The 23,452-nt window shown below is 32.9% G+C and overlaps 1 protein-coding gene across 1 annotated transcript; it reads right to left on the bottom strand.

The window, feature by feature from the left end:
* Positions 1–254: 254 nt before the first annotated feature.
* Positions 255–13,257, bottom strand: LOC131041866 (kiwellin-like). The gene is made up of 3 exons (XM_059209549.1): positions 12,549–13,257; positions 3,559–3,567; positions 255–744 (listed from the first exon to the last, which is right to left on the bottom strand). The coding sequence occupies exons 1-3, from the start codon at positions 13,250–13,252 to the stop codon at positions 255–257; spliced, it is 1,203 nt and encodes a 400-aa protein (XP_059065532.1). The 5' UTR covers positions 13,253–13,257.
* Between the last annotated feature and the right edge of the window lie 10,195 nt (positions 13,258–23,452).

Raw genomic sequence — 23,452 nt, 5'->3', positions numbered from 1 at the left:
GATGCCCTCTTTCTTCAATTATTTTCTTTGGCCTAATTATTTGTGATTAATCAATTGCATTTTTCAATTGGATTAGTTATTATAAACTTACAATTTCACTACAAGGACATTAAAGATGGAAGAAAAAGACTAGCAAATGCCATTTAAAGAAGTGCCACCGTAGAACTGGACGTAATATGTAGTTTTATTACCGTGCATTATTGAAAAGACAACCGCTTTCTCTGCAAGTAGATATAAAAGGGCTTTAGGTGGAACTAAGCCATGGCCCAGGTGACGGAGAAATCATCACCTTGTCGGTCTTTGGGCACGCCCAACGCATTCCACACTGCAACAGACGCATCCACAATATTATTCCTGCACGGCGGCTGGTAACCGTGCTCATCATCGCATCCATTCCTGGAGTCGCACTCGTCCACCACTCGCGCCACCACGCTCCTCCCGTTGGCGGATATCCTAATCATCTTGGAGCACCGGCTTCTACTGTCGAACCACCCGGTGGAAAGCGCCACCACCTTCTCCGAGTTACTGTAATACTTGTCTTCGCAGCTCGAACGCCCGCCTCCGTCTCCGCCATCGGTGAAATCGTTGAGCGTAAGAATGGCAAGAGTGGCAGAGGAGACTGTGGGAGAACAGTCAAACTTTGGGTAGCTCTTGGAGGAACTGCAACACTCCGCTCCAGTGTCGGTGTTGCAAGCGTCCCGAGTGGGCGGGTCTCTTCCCCGCAGCTGACCACTCGACTTGCAACTGCCGCCGCCGCCACCGCCTCCGCCGGTGGTGGAACAAATACGAGTTCCCACGTCCGGATCGTCTGTGCACTTGCCACCCGAACAAATCAACTGACCGGGACAGTCGTCCAGTGTTTTACAGGCTTGTCCACATCCATTCTTCTGCGATATGGAAGGGATTGCAAACAAAATGAGCACCGCGCTTGCAAGAAGAAGAATTCGCAGAATATTATTAAAGCTTGTCATTGCAGAATATTATTGAAGCTTACAAGATGAGGGAAATGGGCATGCGAAGACCGTTTTTATAGCCCGGGAAACATTGCAGTGCCGTGTACATTGGATCCTCACATTGACTTGACTCAAATAAAATTAGTATTAGCCACGCTACAAGGCCGTGTAATATAGTTTAAAAACTGGTAGATGCCGATTATTTGTATGCCTAGTCTTTGTGCGTTATCCGCTACGCGTTTTCAATGATCCCTTTAAGTAATTATCTGTCTGCATCTCCTCTAGCGATTCTTACCGTAGTCTTCATTCAAATTATATAAAATGTAATAATTATTTCTCCCAGTCCTGGCCTTATATTTTCGGCTTTTATAAGTTGGCGTTTTATTCTCGCTATTGTCAGTATCATCTTCTTGGCTTTATACGGACAACATTAACGCATCATATTTGAAGATTTTATTTTATTTTTATGTTATAGAACAACTAGAATCATATGAATGTATATTTTTTAACTGGACTAAAAAAGAACAAAATTACACGGAGTTACAGGTATGGCGGGGAATCAGACAAAACAAGACGAGATGACAAACAGAGCTGAGACATTATTTACAGTCAAACAAAACCAGCTCTGTATACATGGCATTCACGGCCGAGGGTTCTTTATGTGCCTCCTTCACTATGAACTTCAGTTTTATTTATTAGACCTATTTTAGATATAGATTGGCTTGTTCGATTCCTTCCAGATTATTCGTTTTAATTACGTGTTTCTTTTATTTAAGTAATATGTAATTTTATTTAATAAAAATATTTTATTCTTTTCAACATATTAAATAATAATTTAATTTATTTTAATTTAAAAAAACATTTTTTAAGTTTAGAAGTGTAAATAAGTAAATTATCTCTTTGAAAAATTCTAATTTATTCTAGTTTATTATAGTTAATAAAGAAAAAGACTTCAACAGCAAAATACTATCTCAATTTAAATGATTTTGTAATGTTTTCATTCCAAAATTTATTGAAGAAAAATAACCTCAAATCAAATATCATTTCATTTTCAAATAACGATTTTTTTAAGTATTTAAGAACTGATTTATTGAAGAAGAATAATGAAGGGTTTTCAATAGTAGTTTTGTTAGAACTATTACACCCAAATTTACCCCAATACCCTAGGCCTTCACTTATTGACTCATTATATGCTACTCGTTCATGTATTTTAAGAATTTGCCAACATATATAGCAAAAAATGACACAGTTCTAAAAATAGCTTTCCTTCAATTACAATTGATTATCTTTAGAGAGGAAAATATTGAGACAAGAATATCGTTGATGAACATGAGGCTCAATTAGATCTGCATAAAACACTAGAACAAAACAAAGCATGTCAATCATTCCATTCAAAGGACTCTACGAGTACAAAAGAACAATTGCTATTATCACAATCATTTTAGAATACATTTTGGGTCCATTCTCCTTACTCGTGACTCTCTTCCTTTGGATTTAGTTGGGTATAATATTGTTGTATGGTGAAAATTTACTGTGTATAATTAGAGAGCACATATTTGTAAATGAGTGAAGTTAGTATACAACCAGAAAACATGACATGGGTAATCAGATGGATCCTCTACTTACCCTACACATAGCAATGGAGTGGCATAGGAAAATTTTATACCATGATAAGGTTTACAATTCCTTTGTGAGTTGTCACGCATACAAAGTTACCATTTGATAGAAGAGAAGGTAACAATAGAAGGCCTAATGAATCCACTTTACATATTGGTTTTAGTTGTTATAACTTAACTTTATTTTATCAATACATTTCCACATATTTTAAACTTTCTTTAAAAATTAAGAGAATCATTTTCAACAATTAATGATAACAACATCAAAGTAAAAAAAAATCTATGAAATACTTGGGAATATGCAAGTGCATAAAATTTTAAATCAATATGAATCAATTTTCAAATTGGTAAGAACTTTCATATCATCCCAAGAAGTTTATTTGCATCAATCAAAAGACAAATATCTTTTATTTCCTATACTTCAGTTCAATTAACTATTAAGAAATGTAAAAACTAATAGTACAACTTTGCCACTATGATTTAGCCTCTTTCATGTTCTATTACAAATTCATAATTGATTTATGTGATGGAATTGTCCTCACTAAATTTAAAATTTAAATTTGATCAACTCTTTCTCTTATCGTTACCACTTAGATTTAGTAAATACAATTTTGCATAATGTGTGACTATTTTCTTGTATTTAATACATTCATTATGGATATTCATAATTTGAAAGCTATATTCATATATCATTCAAAATATACAATATTTTATTATAATTTTAGTGAACTAGATGCCTCAATATTCATGTTTATGAAATTGAATGTATCATTTTATAATGGAATATAACATATTCTTATGGTTTGTTACATTAAGTTGATTAAAAGTAACTAATTAAACATAGTTCAACTTAGAATTATTATGAATAGTTAAGATTGATAAATCTAATAGATACAAATATCTATTTTATGAAAGTAAATGTAGTAGATATGTGTACTTGGAAAAAGGTGATTTGTCTATTAGTGACAGATGACCTTATGCTCATGGACTTGTCCTCCCTAAATTTTAAAATTTAAAATTCAAATTTGATCGACTCTTTCCCTTACTCTCATCACTTAGGCTTGACAAAACACAAGTTTGCACAACCTATGGCTATGCCCTTTTATGTACAAGAATTTAATGCATTTTTTTTTAACATCCAAGACATGCGAGCTATATACACATAGCATTCAAATTTGACACTATTTTAGTTTAGATACTTATTTTTATTTTATTTCAATGGACTAGACACCTCGATAATGATATTTTTTATGGAATTGAAATTATCTTGTTGTAAAGAAAAATAACATATTGTTATGGTTAACTTAGCTAATTAAGCATAATTCAACCTACATTAATCGATGATGGCTAGGATTGATAGGTTTTTAAAAAATAAATTAAAATAATTAAACATAATAATTGATATCCAGATATTAATGTGCAGTAGCTTTTAATTTACAAAGAGTGCATCCTTATAGTTTTGAAGAAGTTGAAGATCATTTTTCTAGAGCTCATGGTATTTACCAAGGGACAAGTGTTCCCAATTTTAAGGGTATTGTAGATAATATTAAAGAGGTTTGTGCTTTCAATTTCCTATATTTATTTGTTTCATTATGGACCATTGTTCTAAATCTAAAGCAAATTTGTCTTCAATATATTTTACAATTTTATGGCCATTCATACAATCCTCTAACTTTCTCTGATCAAAATCATGATATCTATTTGTAGATGCATATTCAGGAATTTGAAATAAATTAGAACCTTGACAAAACCACTAAAAGAAACCTTTAACAATCTGTATTTGATTTATAGTTTGAAATTGCCTTTCATGTCAAATCTTCTACATATACACTTTGTGATTGTTTTTTTGTCCTTGAAACTTAGAGTGCATATTTTTTTCTAATGAGAAATTTGATTTTTATATTAATTTCGTAAGATTTTTTTTTTTTTTACATAAATTGAAATTATTGAAGTTTTTAATCCTTACCTAACCTTAAAGATAACTCTAATTGAACCACAACCCATCTCTAATACTAATATATTTAAATTTTACTTTTATATTTAAGTAATAAATATTATTCATTTTGAAATTACTCAATAAATCTATATTTATTAAATGATTCTCCACTTGTTTAATTTTTTACCTCTTTTACATAGAATTTTAAAAATATAAGTATGTTGTACAAGAATACAAAAGATAACTAAAATTCTAAATTGAAAATCAGATAACGCCAATAGAAGTGTCGTTTCTTTTTTATCATGCATTATATTGTTTAACAACATGTCGTCTTTCCTATAAGGAAACATATATATCCACACCGGGACAATCGTTCAGGTTTTTACAGGGTTGTCCACATCCATTCTTCTGCGATATGGAAGGGATTGCAAACAAAATGAGCACTGTGATTACCAGAACAAGAATTTGCAGAAACTTATTAAAGTTTGCCATTGCAAAGGAAGCAAGATGGGGAAAATGGGCAAGTGAAGGCAACTTTTATAGACAAAACATTAGCTATTGGGTCGTCTACTCTGGTTCACATTGGCTTGATCGGAATAAGATAAAGTCGAGCAACGCGCTATGTTATATTTAGTATTATTTGTGTTTGAATGCGCAAAGTACAGATCCATCGGTGAGCTTGCAATGCATTCAATTGACCGAGCATTGAAAGTATGTAATACACAAAATTTCTCAAGGATAACAAGTTAAAAGAGCATATAATCCTACCACTTAGCTTTGATGTCATTTTTTCATTTACAAGAGTTCCTTTCCTTGATAATGTTGAGTTACAAGATTACCTTGTGCTTGAGATCCATGTTTCTACTTCAAAAGAATGACCTATTAATAGATTAATAAGATTTCTACAAAATATTACCTTCTCCTATTGTAGCTAACCTACATAAAACATTTTGAAGAAATAATCCTTTTAACTCCTTTCCTCTTAAACCTAAATAGTGAAAACACTATGTTGATGTCATCAACATATGTTTGCCTCTCCATTTCAATAGCATTACTAAGTGCATACCTTTTAGTGAAGAACATAAAATCAACACCCCACTCTCTTTCTTTTGTATTGTGCTAATAACGAGATCAAATAATTCTCTTGGCCGTCAAGTTTATCAAAGATAACCCACACAAATTTCTACCTGCATTCTTCTCATGATCACCACCTAACCCCTAAAATATCGTATTTTAAGGCTGAAGCTATTTTGGCTCCAAAACAGACCTTTCATACAACGTGATAGCAACGTGTTAGTCAATTGCAACCGCTTATTACAAAATCGACGATATAAAATGCATGACTAACACGCATGTTAGTCAATCTGTACTGCCGTTTTGAAACCAAAATAAACGCATCCGTATTTTAAAGACCTTGATCAATAGACTATATCATATTTTAAAGACCTTGATCAATAGACTATATCATATTTATGACGATGATATCATTGATTTGAGATATCCACCCTCACCAAAGTTTTCAAGAAATTCTGGTGCACTGAAATTCAAGAATCAATGTACTCACATATTTCCAGTTATATTGCTTTCTTTAGTCTTTTGGTTTATCCTGTGGCACGCTCTAAAAGTACATATGCATTCTCATCAAAAGTCCTACTACAACAACCACAATAACTATTTTGTACGCAAACGTTTGGATTCTAATAAATATAGATAGTCTTTTTAGTTTTAAATTAAATATAAATATAATTTAACTGGAATACGGTGAAAGGTACTCCCAAAAAATTTAACGCAAGCTAATATCTCAGAAATATTTGAGAAGAGGCGTCTTTTAAAATACGGTTTTAGAGCATGAGTTATAAATGACTGACTGGAAAGTTATAGTTGAGGACCCACATTTTATAAAACGTCGACAACTATTAAATGGTCGTCAATTTAAATATTCTGACCAAAAAACAAACCTTTTCAGAGAGAACTTGAAGGCTCGATGAGCAGACTTATATTAGAGGCCCCTTGCAATCGAAAAAGTTTTTAAAATTTATTTTACTTAATGATAAAATTTCAAACAAAATCTTGGATATTGTAGGACGTGTTTTGAAATCACTGTTGTTCTCTTTGTAGGCGAGTTTGAGAAATATAAAATGTGTAAGATAAAATATTTTATAATTTATCATTTTTAATTGATTTTTTTTATTTTTTTTTAATTATTTATTTTTATTTTTTAAATATTCATGATTCATTTAAATATAATTTTTTTTAATTAAGGAAATAAATTAGCAATCGAACTTTGGTGTGCAATGGGTATGCCAAAAAAGTGTGGAAGGTCAATTAAGGAAATTTTTGGTTTATTTAGAAAGGGGTTTGAGTGAGAAGAGAGATGGTGAGGGGATGGAGGCGGAGAGGGATAAAAAAACAAGAATAGAGAAGATAGGGATAGATAGAGATATAATAGATAAATATATAAAGAGAGAAAGAGAGGGATATAATGAGAGAGGGTATCTATAAAAAGATATAGATAGATATAGGAACTTATATATTCATAGAGGTGGATCTAGAGAGATTGATATAGGGATAGAGAAAGATGTAGAGATAATATGATAGAGATAAAAGGGAGAGATAGAAGAAAATATAGAGATAGAGATAGAGAGGCAAAGAGATTTAGATATAGAGGTATAAGAAGGAGGAGGGGAGAGGAAGATGGAGCGGGGGAGAAAAAAATAGGGGAGAGAGAGAGAGAGAGAGAGAGAGAGAGAGAGAGAGAGAGAGAGAGAGATGTGTAGGGAGGGAGGGAGAGAGTGTAACAGAGGTAGAGAAATATATGGATAGGGAGAGATAGAGAGAGGAGTGACAGGGAGATAGGGAGAGAAATATAGTAGAGATGGAGTGAGTAAGAGAAGGGAATGATATAGATAGAGGGAGATATAAAGAGATAGAGATTTCATACATTTCTAATATACATATATATCACATTTTTTATATTATGCCTTGGTCACAATATGGACTTAATCATAACATATATAAAAAATACTTCGATCCAAATCCTCTATTCATTTGCTATCATCTTTAATTTTATAAATTGAAATTAATCTTCTTCTTTAGTTTATATCGTAAATTTATACAAATTTGAATGTCACAAATTAAACATATCATAAAGCTTAAAAATTATAATAATTGTCAATGCCACTATTATTTCCAATTATGTAAATAAAAAAAATTGCAAACTAGTCAAACTACAATAACAAGTGAAAAAGATGTAGACAACTTTATTAAAATATAATTAATAAAAAACCCTATTTTCCAACATTTTAAAAACACATGCTAGTCAGATAAATATTTCTCCTATACCTTATGATTCAAGAATACAAGATCTAATCAAAGTCTACCTATTAATTTTATGAATACAAGATCTGGTCAAATTCTACCTATTACTTTTTTTAGTTTTTTTAAACTAAAATCCATATTTATTATCTAGTATTACTATTGAATATAAATACACAAAGAACGATCCTCCTACTACAATCTTAAAAAACACTTTCATAAAGGCGTCCCCATCTAATTGAAACTAAATATCCAATACCAAATCTTGAAATATGGTGTGAACTATTGTAATAATTATTATCCATTTTCATGCTCATTTCGATCTAATCTTTATTTTAGCTTTGTCATGTCTCCTAGTGTCTTATTTTTTTGTGTATGCAATGTGTTAGTTTGTTAGCTTGGATAGTTGTTTGTCCATTTGCTAAATAATTAGTAAATAATTGTTTGCTAACAAATGTAGTTAGAGTTCAAACAATTCTTATTAATTATTTGACTCTTTTAGAAACTTCTAGCAACCAGATTGGTTAGGGTTGTTTAGTTGTTTTTAATCTCAGCCATTGATTGAGAATTAATCTCGGTCGTTGGTTTTCCAATGAGAGTAGTATATAAGGGGGTTAGGGGGCATTTGAAAAACAATGAATGGATGAATGAACGGTGTGAAGAACTTGCAGTGTTAGCAAGGGCGCAGTGATAGCGCTGGGATAGTAGCGGGGTGGAATCTCAGCAGGAGAAATTGGGAGGTCATCGAAGCTCTGTCAGTAACAGGCAAGCAGTATTTGTATCTCTTAATTTGCTGAAGTTTTAATATAGTTCTCATCCACAGTATTGGTTTTCCCTTTGGGGTTTTTTCAGGGACAATTGTCCGAAAATATTGTGTTCATTGTGTTGCGCATTTATATGAGTTTGTGAAATTGCAGTAGTGTTATTTTCCAATATTTGTTGCTCAAATAATCTATCAAAGATAGAAGGATAATAATTAATAATTGTAATAGATTTTTCACACAATAGAATGTAAGATGTTTTTAGACAGAAATGTAATAACAACCAACCATCACCAAAGTATTCATTATATTACACATTGCATTATTTATCCTTGCCTGGCTTAACCAACTTGTTTGTTTGTAGAAAAGTATTCCTTTCAAGGAGGAGAAACTCAGTTGATCTTTTCCCTCTTTTCATTAATGCAATAGTTTTTCCATCCTTCAATGGCAGCTAAGTGGTGAGAACAGCTTGAATACATGTTTGTTTTTGCATGTGAAAAAGACCAGTTCTGTTATCGCTCATTTGTTATAAATAAATGATTACTTATAATGAAAGGTCTAGGTCTAGGTCTAGGTGGATGCTCATACTTCTAGCCTTAATACCTTTATATCCTATCCAATCAAAGTTGAGCTATCGAATGGTACGGATTCATTAATGAAATATAGCTGCCAATATTATTGGTGTGGATTCCGAAGTAATGGCAATGTTTTATTCGGTGCTACAGAGATAGTACAACGACGAGCAGGAGAACGAGAATATTAATGGCGAGAACCCGGAAAACGGAAAAGAACAGTTAAAAATGGTATAATAGCGGAAGGAAAAAGAGCTTGTGCGTGCAAAAAGTGACGACGGGAAACATAATATCGGTGAAAACTTTACGGGAAAAAAAACGATCACTAGCGTTTTAATCGTCTTGCAAGGTCTTTCCGACAATTAGACCCATTGATTTGTAAAGTGAATTGGAATACTTCATAAGGTATGTCTTCAGTATAATAAATTTAGAAACATTACTAGAAGATTCAGTAGAGGAGAATCTACTTAGTAGAAGATAGATCAAAATTTAGATTGTCTTGCTTCTTTCATGATTGATTAATTTTATTACGACTTATTTGATGAATGCATAAATTAGATTGTTTTAGAAATATCATAAAGGTCTAACTTTTTAATTTTATTTGATATAGATAGTTTGATGAAATAAAATAAAGAAAAATGTCAAAATTTGTAAGGTGGAGAAAATTTTAGTCATTAATATTTGTGATGAAGAAATTTGTGGAAAATTGAGGGATAGTTAAAGATTAAATATTGAAGGGTCATTAATTTTAGGCAAAATTAGAGTACATCAACACAAGTCAAATTAAAATCTAATTACTCTTTGGGAATACATTTAGTTATGGTGGAAGAAGTAACCAAGGAAATATGAATTAAGTATTCTAAGGTTTGTTGGTAGGGATGATCAAATTTTATCTCATGTGATGATGGTACTTCTCCTCGATGCTATGAAGGTATAATTATGCACACGTTATCAAAGGGATGTTAGAATAGTTTTCATTTAAGAAATTAAGTTTGAATTGAATAATTTGTTATAAAAAATAGGAAATTGAGGCTTAAAAAAATTGTATGAAAAATAACTAGCTAACACCTCTCTATTGTCCATTAATTCATTACTATATTCCTTTCCCATTCCCTTATCCTTATAAACTTCCTTAATGTCTATATTAACACCTTGCACACCCTTATATTTTATTGTGCTCATTTTTACACTCTCCTATTCCCTTCACCTCTTATCCCTAAATTTGCACTTATTCACCATCACAATTCTATTCCATCAATCATAAATGTCCTTCCCTCATTTCTTTATCATTTGATATCTTTAATGATTTTATTTGTGAAAAATCCATAATCACTAGACAATTATCCACATGGGAAAGGTTCTCCTCCATTGGTTCCCCATACTTTATACCATTTTTGCATCTCTCATATCTTCATAGATGGCATCAACCTAGATGAATTTATAGCCCATATGACGTTTTCACAATAAAACTTTCTAATTAGCCATATTATGACATTTAGACACCTCCACCACTTGATATTTGCCTATTTGGTATGGATATAGTTTATTTATTAAACCATAATTTGTCATAGCCCCATTTCATTTTTTAATGATTTTTCTTTGACGTGGGAGGAACGACCTTTTCTCAATTTTAAATTCCTTTATTTCAAAGTTTTGATATACTAGAAGAGAACAGTCGAATAAAATATAAAATATAAAATATAGGCACAGATAAAAGCATTTTAAAAGTCAACAGGATGGCCCCACACACGTGCTAGGCCTTCAAAAAAGGATGTCGAGTTGTCATTATGTGGCACTAAAAGTATACATGTCAACATTGCACACTATCACAATTTGCAGTGGCTCCTGCTTTAAGAACCTGTAATGTGAAAAGAAATGTAATGCAATAACAAAATTTTATTTAGATCCTAGTCACCAATCAACATGGTTGCTAAGAATGAAAAAGAAGCTCGATCCCATGCTACGTCATGACCACTAATAAAAATGTGCATCATTGTAGTTTCAACTTTTGAGTAAGGACACGAATCAGAGCTGATCACCTGATGAGACCGATCGGTATTGCATACTGCTGGCATACAATACTGTTCTACCAATAAGGACATGCAGCAGTATTCTGCATTGTCGCACTTTTTAGAGGCTGGAAAAGTAAGAACCTGTGATACGAAGGATTAGTGCAATACAATAAAAACTTGACATGTCAGCACTAGCAGGGAGATGGTAGGAAATGGGTTTAAAAGGCAGGGTTAGTCACTAGGGCAGAGGTGACTGATAACTGAACAATCCTCAAGGTTGCAACGTAAAAGCTGAAGATGGGCTGGGCAAGCCTAACTTAGAAAATAAATCCATAGACTATGCACCAAGGTTTAGTGTGTTTTTATAAACATACTAAATTTTTTTAGCATTGTATTAATGATAAGAATTAATAGAGAAGAGTAGTTACAAATTATTGATTTACAAGATTTTATAATGTTTATTTTCTTTTGTCTTTAATAGTATAATTTTTTTAAAGTTTTTATAATGATTTCTTTTAGTAAAAGAATTCAAAATGTTAAGATCGCAACGTTTTAGAACTGCAATATTATTGATATAGATGACTGCTTTTCTAATACATTAGGATTTTCATTAAATGACCTTTAAACACATATAGCGAAGTATAATCTAAGGAATCAGTAAGTGTATGTTAATATTGTGTAAGGGGAATGCTTTGTATGAGCCATGGTGAGGTGTAATCAAACAAGGACCACTACATTAGGTGTTGCTGTTTACTGAATAGAATGTTTAGGCCGCGGCTATTCTGGCTCCAAAACAGGCCTTTCGTACAACGTGATAGCAATGTGTTAGTCAATCACAGCCATTTATTGCAAAATCCATGGTGTAAAACGTGCGACTAACACGCATGTTAGTCAATCCGTACTGCCGTTTTAGATGCATCCGAATGTTTGAAAGTTGTCAGTGTGTTTCATGACTCCCAAAATCACATTAACCTACTTCTCGCACCAAAACGTATTTAATGTGAAAGCAAAGTAAAACATTCCAAAGCTTTCGTAATGATATCTTCCTTAATGCATGTGGGACACTTTTTTTATGGAGGTAAACATGTGGATAAATCATTTTGTGTGATGTCTTTTTAAGTCATTAATTTGGGCAACTACATATCTCTAATTCTATTGGTAGATTTCTGTAAACGGGATTTCATTCGTTTACAACTCTCCTACAAGAATAAAAAACATAAAGCTATAAGAAAAATTCAGTTAAACGCCAACAGTCGAACAGTAGTTCTGTTTGCTTTATTATCGTGCATTATTCAACAAACGGCCGTCTTTCCTACAAGGAAATATAAATCCACACCGGCCGCTGTGTATAGATTAGGGCTTAACTGGAATTAAGCCATGGACCAGGTGACGGATAAATCGTCTCCTTGGCGGTCTTTGGGCACACCCAACGCATTCCACACCGCAACAGACGCATCCACAATATTATTCCTGCACGGCGGCTGATAACCGTGCTCCGCATCGCATCCGTTCCTAGAGTCGCACTCGTCCACCACTCGCGCCACCACGCTCTTCCCATTGGCGGAGATCCGAATCATCTTGGAGCACCGGCTTCTGCCGTTGAACCACCCGGTGGAAAGCGCCACCACCTTCTCCGAGTTGCTGTAAAACTTTCCTTCGCAGCTCGAAGCGCCGCCTCCGTCTCCGCCCTGTGTGAAATCGTTGAGCGTAAGAATGGCAGGAGTGGTGGAGGAAACGGCGGGAGAACAATCGTACTTGGCGTAGGTCTTGGAGGCAGTACAGCACTCCGCTCCAGTGGCGGTGTTGCAAGCGTCTCGAGAAGGTGGGTTTCTTCCTGGCAGCCGCCCACTCGACTTGCATCCGCCGCTGCCACCACCACCTCCGCCTCCGCTGGAACATATATGAGTGCCCACGTCGGGATCGTCCGTGCACTTGCCGCTTGTGCAAATCAATTGACCTGGGCAATCGTTCAGGGTTTTACAGGCTTGTCCACATCCATTCTTCTGTGATTCAGAAGGGATTGCGAACAAAATGAGCACCGCGCTTATGAGAACAAGAAATTGCAGAAAATTATTAGAGTTTGCCATTGCAAAGGAAACGACACGGGGAAATGGTAAAGTGAAAGGCGATTATTATAGCCAAAAGATTAGAAAGCCGCCTACATTGACTTGACTAGAATCAACGACTAAGCCCGAGCATTAATCCACTATGTGGTTTTTTTCCACGGTAAGATGGTTACCAATACGTGGCGAAAATTTTCTGTTTGTATTCTGCGTTATCTTGTCGGGGATATGTGTGACTCAAATTCCACTTCGTGGTAGACACGCTAAGGCCAGTTTAGCTTTGTTATTATTCAGTTTGAAGAAAATCGAAGACAAAAAAGAACACAGAATTGTTTCAGAGAGGAGATAAAACTTTTTATTCAATTGAATTCTTGATCAAAGATCGATTGATCTAGAAGATTAGAGACAAAGAAAATAATACAAATTGTCTTTATATAGAAGTCTTGAATAAGTAGAAGAGTAGCTAAAAATAGAAGAACACACATGTACAATTATAATTAACAACTTCATTCTAATTTTAGAATTTTATTTTTAGCTTCATAAAAAATCCTATTTTTATAATATGCAAAAACTACAGAAGTCTATTATGCCGTGGGGGAAATTAGCATACCAACATAGTTTATTAAATTTCTTGCAAGAGGCATTGAGTTTTTGGGTTATCTAAGGACGTGCATTTTAAAGTCATTCACAATTTCACATTGCTGACGTGGTAGACAAATTTGCATTGTTTCCAGAATGTTATTTTACACTAGGCTTTGAGTTTCGATTTATTATTTATATTATATATTTTGAAGAATGTTACCTATATTTCATATAAATTTTTTAATATATTTATATCTAGCATTTGAAGTATGTGGAAAGAGATGGATCAAATCAAGAAAAGGAAGAGGCTATGTTGTTTTACAGTGCTGTTTTACAGCAGCAATCCAATCATGAGAATACACCATGGAATTAATGATTGGATGTTACATAACTGAAATTTGAACTTCTTATTGATGAGGATTGTTGTTATTCATTTCAGATGATGGTATAGTGAACAAGCTGCAAGTGATCCTAATCAATGAGAAGTCAAAAATTCAATTATATAACACCAACCATGAATACCATGATACGTCTTGATATTTCTCTATTATGAAAAGCCTTGACTCTAATTTTGATCGATCTAACTTTTTGCAGGTACAATCTGCTAATCTGCTAGCATCATATTGATATAATATGCTACTTCATCAGGCCCATAATCTTCTCTTATAGATTCCATTTGAGTAATGTTGAACTTCTAGAAAATGATAAATAAATAAACAAAACTTGAAACATTAAGAGATTTCTAACTTTTGTAACAAAATTTCTCGTGGATTTGGTTTTTGTGATTCAAATTATACTTGCCTCTTGAGATGATTATGATTATAATGATCAGCCAACAGTATGCTAATGCTTACCTGAGTAAGTTTTCTTATAGTGCTTTTACTCTATGTTATGGTTTCTTGAACAATCTAAACTTTCATTCAATTTCTTTGTAGGAAATTTTTGATGGCTACATTGGACTCATAATAAAAGGCTTGTGCATAACAAAATATTCCTAAATTTTATTTCACATTCTGAGTGTGAGGACATCCAGTGCTTGGGTGTTGAAATAACAACACCACAAGACAAACCCAAGACAATCCCAAGACAAAATTGATATGTTTACCTCCACAAATATTTTGATACAAGACTATATAATTGGAACAAGCTATGTATTATATCAATAATACGCTCGACTGTATGACTGGAACATGCATGATCCATATGTACAGAAGGATGTGAAGAACTCCTCTACCTAAAAACTTTTTGTTAAAGGACTGTTAATTATAAAAAGTTATTCATTTCATTTTTATTTTTTTTGCTAATGGCACCATTTGTTGCAAGTTATTATCCACATGAGGAATATACACAGTAAGAGTGCCCACAAATAAGAAAGAAGAAGTACAAAGAACAAGAGTTAAAGATGGATTAATGGCACTGAGTTGAGTTGTGGAGAAGGCAATTTTGTCTACCTAAAATGTAAATGTCGATGACATTGTGGGAAAGCTAGAGAATGGAGTTTTGACCTTGAGTGTATGTAGATCGTATATTTCATTTATAGTATAGTTAGATGTCTCTCATAACTAATACAGACAATCTCATACTACTGTCATATACACATTGCTTAATTATATGTGAACTATAAAAATCATTCAACAATAAAGTGGGTCCAACTTGATTGGATGATCAAAATTTGAGGAACTTTGGACAAAGTCATTATGAACAGTTAGATTTAATAGTTTCAAGTAAGGCTAAAGATGAAGATGTCAAAGTGGAGAAAAAAATCTAAACTAATAAACGTGAGAAAATGTTAAGAATATTTGGGAACCTCTTAACTAACCCATAGGGGCAAATTTAGCCATGTCTGCATTTTACATCAGCTCTCATCCCATCCTATCTTGGAACATCAATGACTACTACATTGCCATGTCACCTATTCTTTTATAGGATGCAATGTCTCAAGAATTTTATGTGGACTTTTCAAGTTTACAATTTCTATGGGGACGTTGACTTTTTAATTAACTTTATAAATTAATAGTAATGTGTCTAGTTACAATATTATATATGAGGTATTTTGAAAATAGGATTAAGGTTTAAATTTTTAAATTCATTTTGCTAAAAAAAAATTTTAAAAATTGTAAAGTCTCTCATGTTTACTTTGATATAGTTGCTATTGTAATCTTTTAAAAGATAGACTTATCAATTGCTTATGTTATTTATATTATTTTTTTATTATTCTTTCAATTTTCATTCAACAAATCCATCTAAACTCATGTAAAAGCATTATATGCTACTTGATATTAAAGTTTTGAATACCATTTTTTAGTTACTTCTAAAGCTATTGTAATCCAAATAAAATCTTCACATACATATCCCAATACTCATATTTCTTGCCCTTGAAATGTGGAAGTAATGTAATGATTGAATTGCATTTCTACTTACATTACCCATTGCAAATGAACTCCTTCGATTGAAAACTTGTCTCCTTTAATAACTTTGATTGGATATCAATTTGATAAAACAAGTATTTAGACCAAAAATGTAGAACAACAAAAATTGAAATACTTCAACTTATAGAATATAAACCCCACTCATAAAATAAAAAATATGCACAAAACTACAATCATATTGATTAAAAAATGCTCCAACATAGAAGTACTATTGCTACTTTCCTCTTTCACCATTCCTTATGTTGTTACAATAATATATGCATAACTTGCACCTCAATTTTCTATTCTTGAGTTGCAGTCAATATGTAGCTTGACATGACATGACCAGTGCTCTAAGCTCTAACTTGCACTCTAAGACTCTTCCTTCACTTGACATGACTTAACTCACAGTCTTTACTTGAAAGATTACATTTTAGAATTGTGTCAGTTTTAGCCCTCCATCTTGATCTGAATTTCAACTTCATTATCATTACCCCTTTTAGCTTCCGCAAGTTTTAGGGCACCCTCTTCTTCAGTTTCACCCTCTAGCTTCATCTGAATATCTTCACTGTCCCTTGGATTTGCAATAAGTTTCATTGCATTCTTTTCTGTTTCATTGACCATTTTCTTCAGTTGGGTAACCTTTGCTGCTATCTCAAGCGTTACACTTTGCACCAATTCATCCATCTTGTTAAGGATACTAGATGAAACATCCTGCAAGCTGAGGGTTTGTGATTCATATGCAATAGGTATTGCAAGAGCATACAAAGCAAGGACATAAAAAGCAAGTGGAAATGCAAGTAACATGATGCATAGAAAGGATACTCGAAACATTTTGGGCTCCATTTCAAGCTCCGTGGAATAAATCTACACATTAGACATATGAAAACTTTAATGTACTAAATTAAAAAATCATGATCATATCCTTTTCCATTCTTCAAAACATTAGGATGCTCTGTAGGGAGGAAAAAGGGTGATTTTTGTAGGTTTGATTGAATTGAACTAATCATCATTTGATTTAATTAGTAATCATTTTAGTAAAAGATGTGCTTATATTTCTTTTTTGTATATTTTAAAATACTCAAATGTTAATTTATAAAGGAAGAGAATGTAATTTTATACATGTTTGATTTAATTGATAATATTTTCGTATAAAGTTTTTTTTTCAATATTTGGTTCATATTTTTTCAAATCATTCAAATACTATTCATTACTAAGAGATAATGTGATTTTATACATGTTTGATTTAATGAAACTTGTGAAATTAACGACTATTTTATTTAGTAAAAGGTGTACCTCTTTCTAATCTCTAAAACACTAAAATGTTATTTCATAAAGAGAATGTGATCTAAAGTACATTTCATTTAATTAATAATTATTTTAGTAAAGGTTGTGTCAACATTCCTTTCGTATTCCCTAAAATATTCAAATATTATTCTTTATCAAGAGAGAAGATGACTTTATGTTAATTATTTTAGTAAAATGTATGCCAACATTCTCCAAAACATTCGAATAATATTCTCTACTACGAGAGAATGTGATTCTATATACATTTTATTCAATTTAACTTATGACATTAATGACTATTTAATCTAGTTAATACTTATTTTAGTAAAAATTGTCCAGTATTCCTTTTCCATTCCCTAGAATATCCAAACATTACTCTTTCCTAAGAGAGGATGTGTTTTTAAGTACATTTGATTTGATTAATAATTATTTTAGTAAAATTTATTCCAATATTCCTTTCTCATTTCCAAAACTATTCAAATATTGCTCTCTACCAAGAAAGAATGTGATTTTATGTTCTTTTGATTTACCTAAACTTATGTCAATAATGACCATTTGATTTAAAAGGTGATCTCACATTCATGTCCCATTCCCCAAAATATTCAAATGTTTTGAAAATATTAAACTGAGAGAGGCCTGAACCTAACATATCTACAATAAAAGGCAACAAAACCAAGGGCTCACAAGGAGTGAGAATCCACTAACAAAAACTTGCAGCCAAAAAATGGACCTAGGAGAAACCACAAACACAAAAAAAACCCAAAAACTAGAACCAGACACTAGACATAGCTATAGACAAATAAAATTGATTAAATTAATATTATCCCCTTATCACATGATTAATATAATTACTTATACTATCTTATCATTAGTACCTTTAAATTAATTAAATTATATTCAATTAATAACCCCTTTTCATTTCTCCCAAAGATTGATTTACTTCAATAAATCAGATTATGCCTTAGGAAATATCCCAACTTTATTTCTAATCCTAATTAGCTAAATTAATTCATAATTAATTAGGCTAATTTAGTGATTCCTGAAAACCTATCTTCTTATCCCCCCCATTAAACTAATTAACCCAAATTGTAATCCTTGTTAGTATTTATTTAAATTTAAAATACTGCACATCTACCCAAAACCCACATGTGACCTCCCTCGTGAAGGATTTGCATGTACAAGTCACTTCACATCTCCACATCACCTTTGACTAGAAGGTTCTCACACATGTGTGAGGATGCTCTTCCCCATACAGCCACCCTACACTTTCCCCTTTTAGCCTATATGTTATAAGCTTTCTTCCACTATCCCTTACACCCTTCCACAAGTGTTTCCACCTGTCAACCTCTTGGACTTCCCAAGATTTGCTCACAAATGTGTGAGCAAATCTTTACCTTTTTCCTAGGATAGTTGTTCTTCCCAAGATGTGCTCACACATGTGTGAGAACACCTTGCTCTCTTATCCAATATCAACCATTGATCAACTTTTGATCTTGACAGTCATTTTCCAAGCCTTGAACTCTATAAATTGAACCCTTATCTCTTATCAAGTTATCCATTTTTTAGCATAACCTTATGTTGCCCTTTTGGTTGCATATCCATAATCATTGCATCCATCATGTTGCCCTCTTGAGTGCAGAATCTATTATCATAGAACCCTCATCATGCCCAAGTCATTATACATACAATATTATGTTATGTGATTGTGAGAGCAATCCACATTCAACTTTGTCAATCTTTCCAAACCTTCATTTGCCAATCTCGAAGCATCAGGGTGATGAAGAGGAGGACAAGGAAGAACCAAATTGCATAGGAGCATGATAAGGGAAGTGCATTTCATGTATTCTCCTATTTTTTTTATATGCTAATATTCTTCTTTGATATTTATTTAAAATGGTTTTTATTTACGTTGATGACTAATCCTTACTACTAACTATTTTAACGGATTTACAAAAACAAACAAAAGCAACAAACAAATAACAACACTCTCCCACTGAAAGCATGAATTAATGGCTTATCGGGTGGGAGAGAACTCCAACTTCCTTTACAAGAAAATATATTTACCTTTCTCCAGCACAATGAGTTTTTAAGAGGAATCTTTCCTAGAGGAAACAACTTGGGTGTCCTACATGGCTTTCACCCTTGAAGTAGATGCTTCAAGCCTCATTGTGGTTGAACACTCTAGGTGTCTTCTTTTCTTGGCCCACCTCCTCTTGATTCCATATTGAATGTCATGAAAAGAATCAAAGTTCTCTAGAATTTCACTATTTTGATAAAACATGCTCTCCATAGTCCTCATTTTATCTTGGTTTTCCTACAAAGCCTCCACCATATCAACCAAGTATTTCATGTTCTTGGTTGAGTTCTCTATAATCTCATTATTTTGATAAAAACATGCTCTCCATAGTCCTCATTTTATCATGGTTTTCCTACAAAGCCTCCACCATATCAACCAAGTCTTTATTGTTCTTGGTTTGACTCTCTATGAACTCCTTAACAGAGTTGTCCAATTCTTCCCATTTCTCAATCATCCCAACAAGTTCCCCAATACCATCCAAGCCCTCTACTCCTTCTCATCCTCCACCCAACTAGAGGCTTTAGCCTCCGCCTCTAACATAGCAATAGAATTATGCTAGCCTCCACCTCTATCAAAATTTATGCTAGCATTCATTTCCTATTTTTAAATACTTAAATATTATTATTTACGAAGAGAGAATGTCACAATATATACATTTGATTTGTAGTAATCTGTCTGCAAATATTCCTTTCCCATTCCCCAAAACATTCAAATGTCATTTTATATAGAGAGAGATTGTGATTTAAGTTTATTTTATTTTAATTTAATTTAACTTATTTTATTTTAAATAGTTGTATCTCTACCCCTAAATTCCTAGTCCTACTAAATGGGGTAGCTCATGGTTTTCTTTATCCTCTAGAGCCATTAGAGAAGGAGATCCTCTTTCTCCCTTACTTTTTTATCATTATGGTAGAATCTTTGGGAAAATATATCAACTTCCTAAGGTCAACTAGGAAATGGTTTTGGATGAATTTTGCAAAGGGGATGGAAACAAAGACTCATAAAAAATTGTTAATAATACAATTTTATTTGGGCAAGATAGTAGAATGAAAGAAAAAAGCATTAAGAGTTCTCTGGATAGATATTACCAAGCTTCACATCAAATTAATTGGAAGAAATCAAAAGTCCTTTATTCTAAACACTTAACATAGCCTTGAAACCCGGTGTTAGCTAGAATTTTAAATTTAAAGGTAGTTAATTTCCTAGGGATATTCCTAAGAGCTCCATTATTCACATGCATTAATGTAAGAAAGCATATTTGGAAAATCTCATGAATATCTACTCAAAATGAATGGGAACTTGGAAAGGTAAATGGATTTCTTCTGTTGGTAAATTATTGATTAAAATAGTGTTTCCTACAATTCCAGTTTATTCGATGTCTTACTTAAAACTCCCATCAACGGTGGGTGAAGAAATTAATAGGATTATGAGAAGATTCTTTTGGAGTGGTATGGCTGACCAAACTAAATTCCCATTAGTTTCTTGAAAAAAGGTTTGTACTCTGAAAATAGTTGGGGGTTCAAGAATAAGACAACTTGTTGTGATGAATCTAGTAATGGGAGTTAAATTAGTGTGGAGCACATATGCTAATGAAGATAAAAAAAAATGGATTAGATACATGAGAAGAAAATACTTGGACTCTAATGACTCCATGCATGTTCTAACAATAAGGAAGCCCCCACGAGGATCTGCAATTTGGAATTATATTTTATAATGTAGAGATATTATCTCGAAACATGTAACTTGGGATCTTGGAAATGATTAAAGAGCCTATTTTTGTACCAACTCGTGGGATAACCATGACATTATTGATGCCTACCTTAATGCTGGGGATCTTAAGAAGGAGGCTTTGTATTTTGGGGGAGCCAAAGTAAGTAACTAAAGCTTGATTATTCATTAGGATGATAAATCTCAACGGAAATGGAGATCCTTAGAAGATATCAATGCCCCAAGATATCAAAAAGAGAATTAATGGCACTTTTGAAGGATGAGATTTTTATGACTACTAAATTGGAGGATATGGTAAGATGGTGTTGGCCTAAATCTGAAACTTATAAAGTAAATTTTGGTTATCAAATTAAGGAGGCAACTATAATTAAATATTGGTGGCCATCCAAACTATTGTAGAATAAATATTGTCTTTCAAAAGTTGGGGTGTTTTTTAGGCTTGCCATCCAATGGAAAATACTTACACAAGATCGAATAAGGAAAATGGGAATTTATGGGGCTGGGAGATGTATACTATGCAAAGAAGAGATTGAATCAGTGGATCACTTGTTATCGGGTTGCTCGTATGCTCGTAAATGTTGGAACTTTTTTCTAACTAAACTAAATTTCTAATGCCCTTTTCATCAAATTTTGTTGGAATGGTTTAATATTTAGCCTACTATACAAAGAAAGGGCACCTTTGAGAGTTTCTAGAAGATAATTCCCTCTACCTTTGTTTGATAAATTTGGAAAGAGAGAAACTATAGAATCTTCTAGGATAAAGAGATGATGGTGGAGTTGCTCTACTGGAAGATTGAAGACCAAATTATAGAATTAGGGAATGCAATACCTAGGAACCAACCAATTAAGAATAATTTGTTCTCCCATTGGGATGAGGAAATGCTTAAATAATTTCATTTGCTTGTGGTTCCCCCTATTAATGGGGCTAGGTTGGTTAGTCACCCCCCTTTCCTCTAAAATGAAAATTGAAAGGAAAGCCCTAGAATTTGGGTGGATCAAAATAAATTCTAATAGGTTGGCCAAAGGCAATCCAAGTCTAGGTGTTATGGGATGCATTGCTAAGGATAAGAATGACAAGATGATTGCAAAAATTATCCATGGCCCTAGGGAAAACTACCAACAATATGACAGAAATTAGAGATTCAATTCTTGGTTTGCAAATGGGGATAGAGATTGGAGCCAAGAAAATTCACTTAGAAGGAGATTCAATGATAGAAATTAACACTATTAGAATGAATCAAACACCCAATTGGATGTTAGTGCACTGGATTCACCCGATTAAAGAATCAATTAATAAATGTGAAGATTTTAAAATAAGCAACATCTATAAGGAAATGAATGAAAGGGCAGACAATCTAGCCAAGCATGCATCTGAAAGTGGGAGATAAATTAAAGTTGAGATTGATGCTAAAGTGGAGTATGTAAGTTGCCTATTGGAAGGTGGTTGATTGACATGGTGGAATTGTCTTTTGGATTTGTTGAGGTTTATTGATAAATGACATATTTTATTTTTTAGCCTCTTTGGTTGATGAGTTGGATGCAATGGTGATGGAATTTCCTTATTTTCAAGCAGTTGACAGGTCTTTTCACTTGGAATAGTAATTTGAACTAATTTTAAGTTTGAATTTTAAATTATAACAATGATACCAAATCTGATGGATGGAGTATGATACGTATGGCATAAGATCTATATAGTCAAATATTTTGGTAGGATTATGTAGGACTATTGCATGTCTCAAAATCCTAGATCCTTAATGGAAAATCTCATCAGGGTGATCCTTCGCTAATAAGGGAAGCATGAAATTTATTTTAAATTTGGTGAAATATTATAAAAGATGGCGAACAAGTTGGTATCTCAGGCCATTTCATTTGAGAACTTAAATGCAGAAATTAAAGAATCTTAATCCATGTGAAATCCCTATTGTCAACTTAATAAGTGATGGCAAATTAACAAAATTTGTTTTCTAAACAATTATATATTTTGGTATTGGGCCTGATGCCATGAAATTTTGAATGTTTTAGAGAGGACATGAAGAGGACAAACATTTAATTCTTGGTGATGTGAAGTGATTTTTTGGGGGTTTTTTTCCTTATAGGTGTTAAATTCATAATGACAAGTCTTTTCCAATCCATCATTGGAGT

Source organism: Cryptomeria japonica, chromosome 1, assembly GCF_030272615.1.
Source record: "Cryptomeria japonica chromosome 1, Sugi_1.0, whole genome shotgun sequence".
In the NCBI taxonomy this organism is placed as follows: Eukaryota; Viridiplantae; Streptophyta; class Pinopsida; order Cupressales; family Cupressaceae; genus Cryptomeria; species Cryptomeria japonica.
This window is presented reverse-complemented; position numbering and strand designations above follow the sequence as displayed.

Bases quoted from the DNA above. Each gene is read 5' to 3' on its own strand.
- LOC131041866 (XM_059209549.1), bottom strand. From the start codon at position 13,252: ATGGCAAACTCTAATAATTTTCTGCAATTTCTTGTTCTCATAAGCGCG.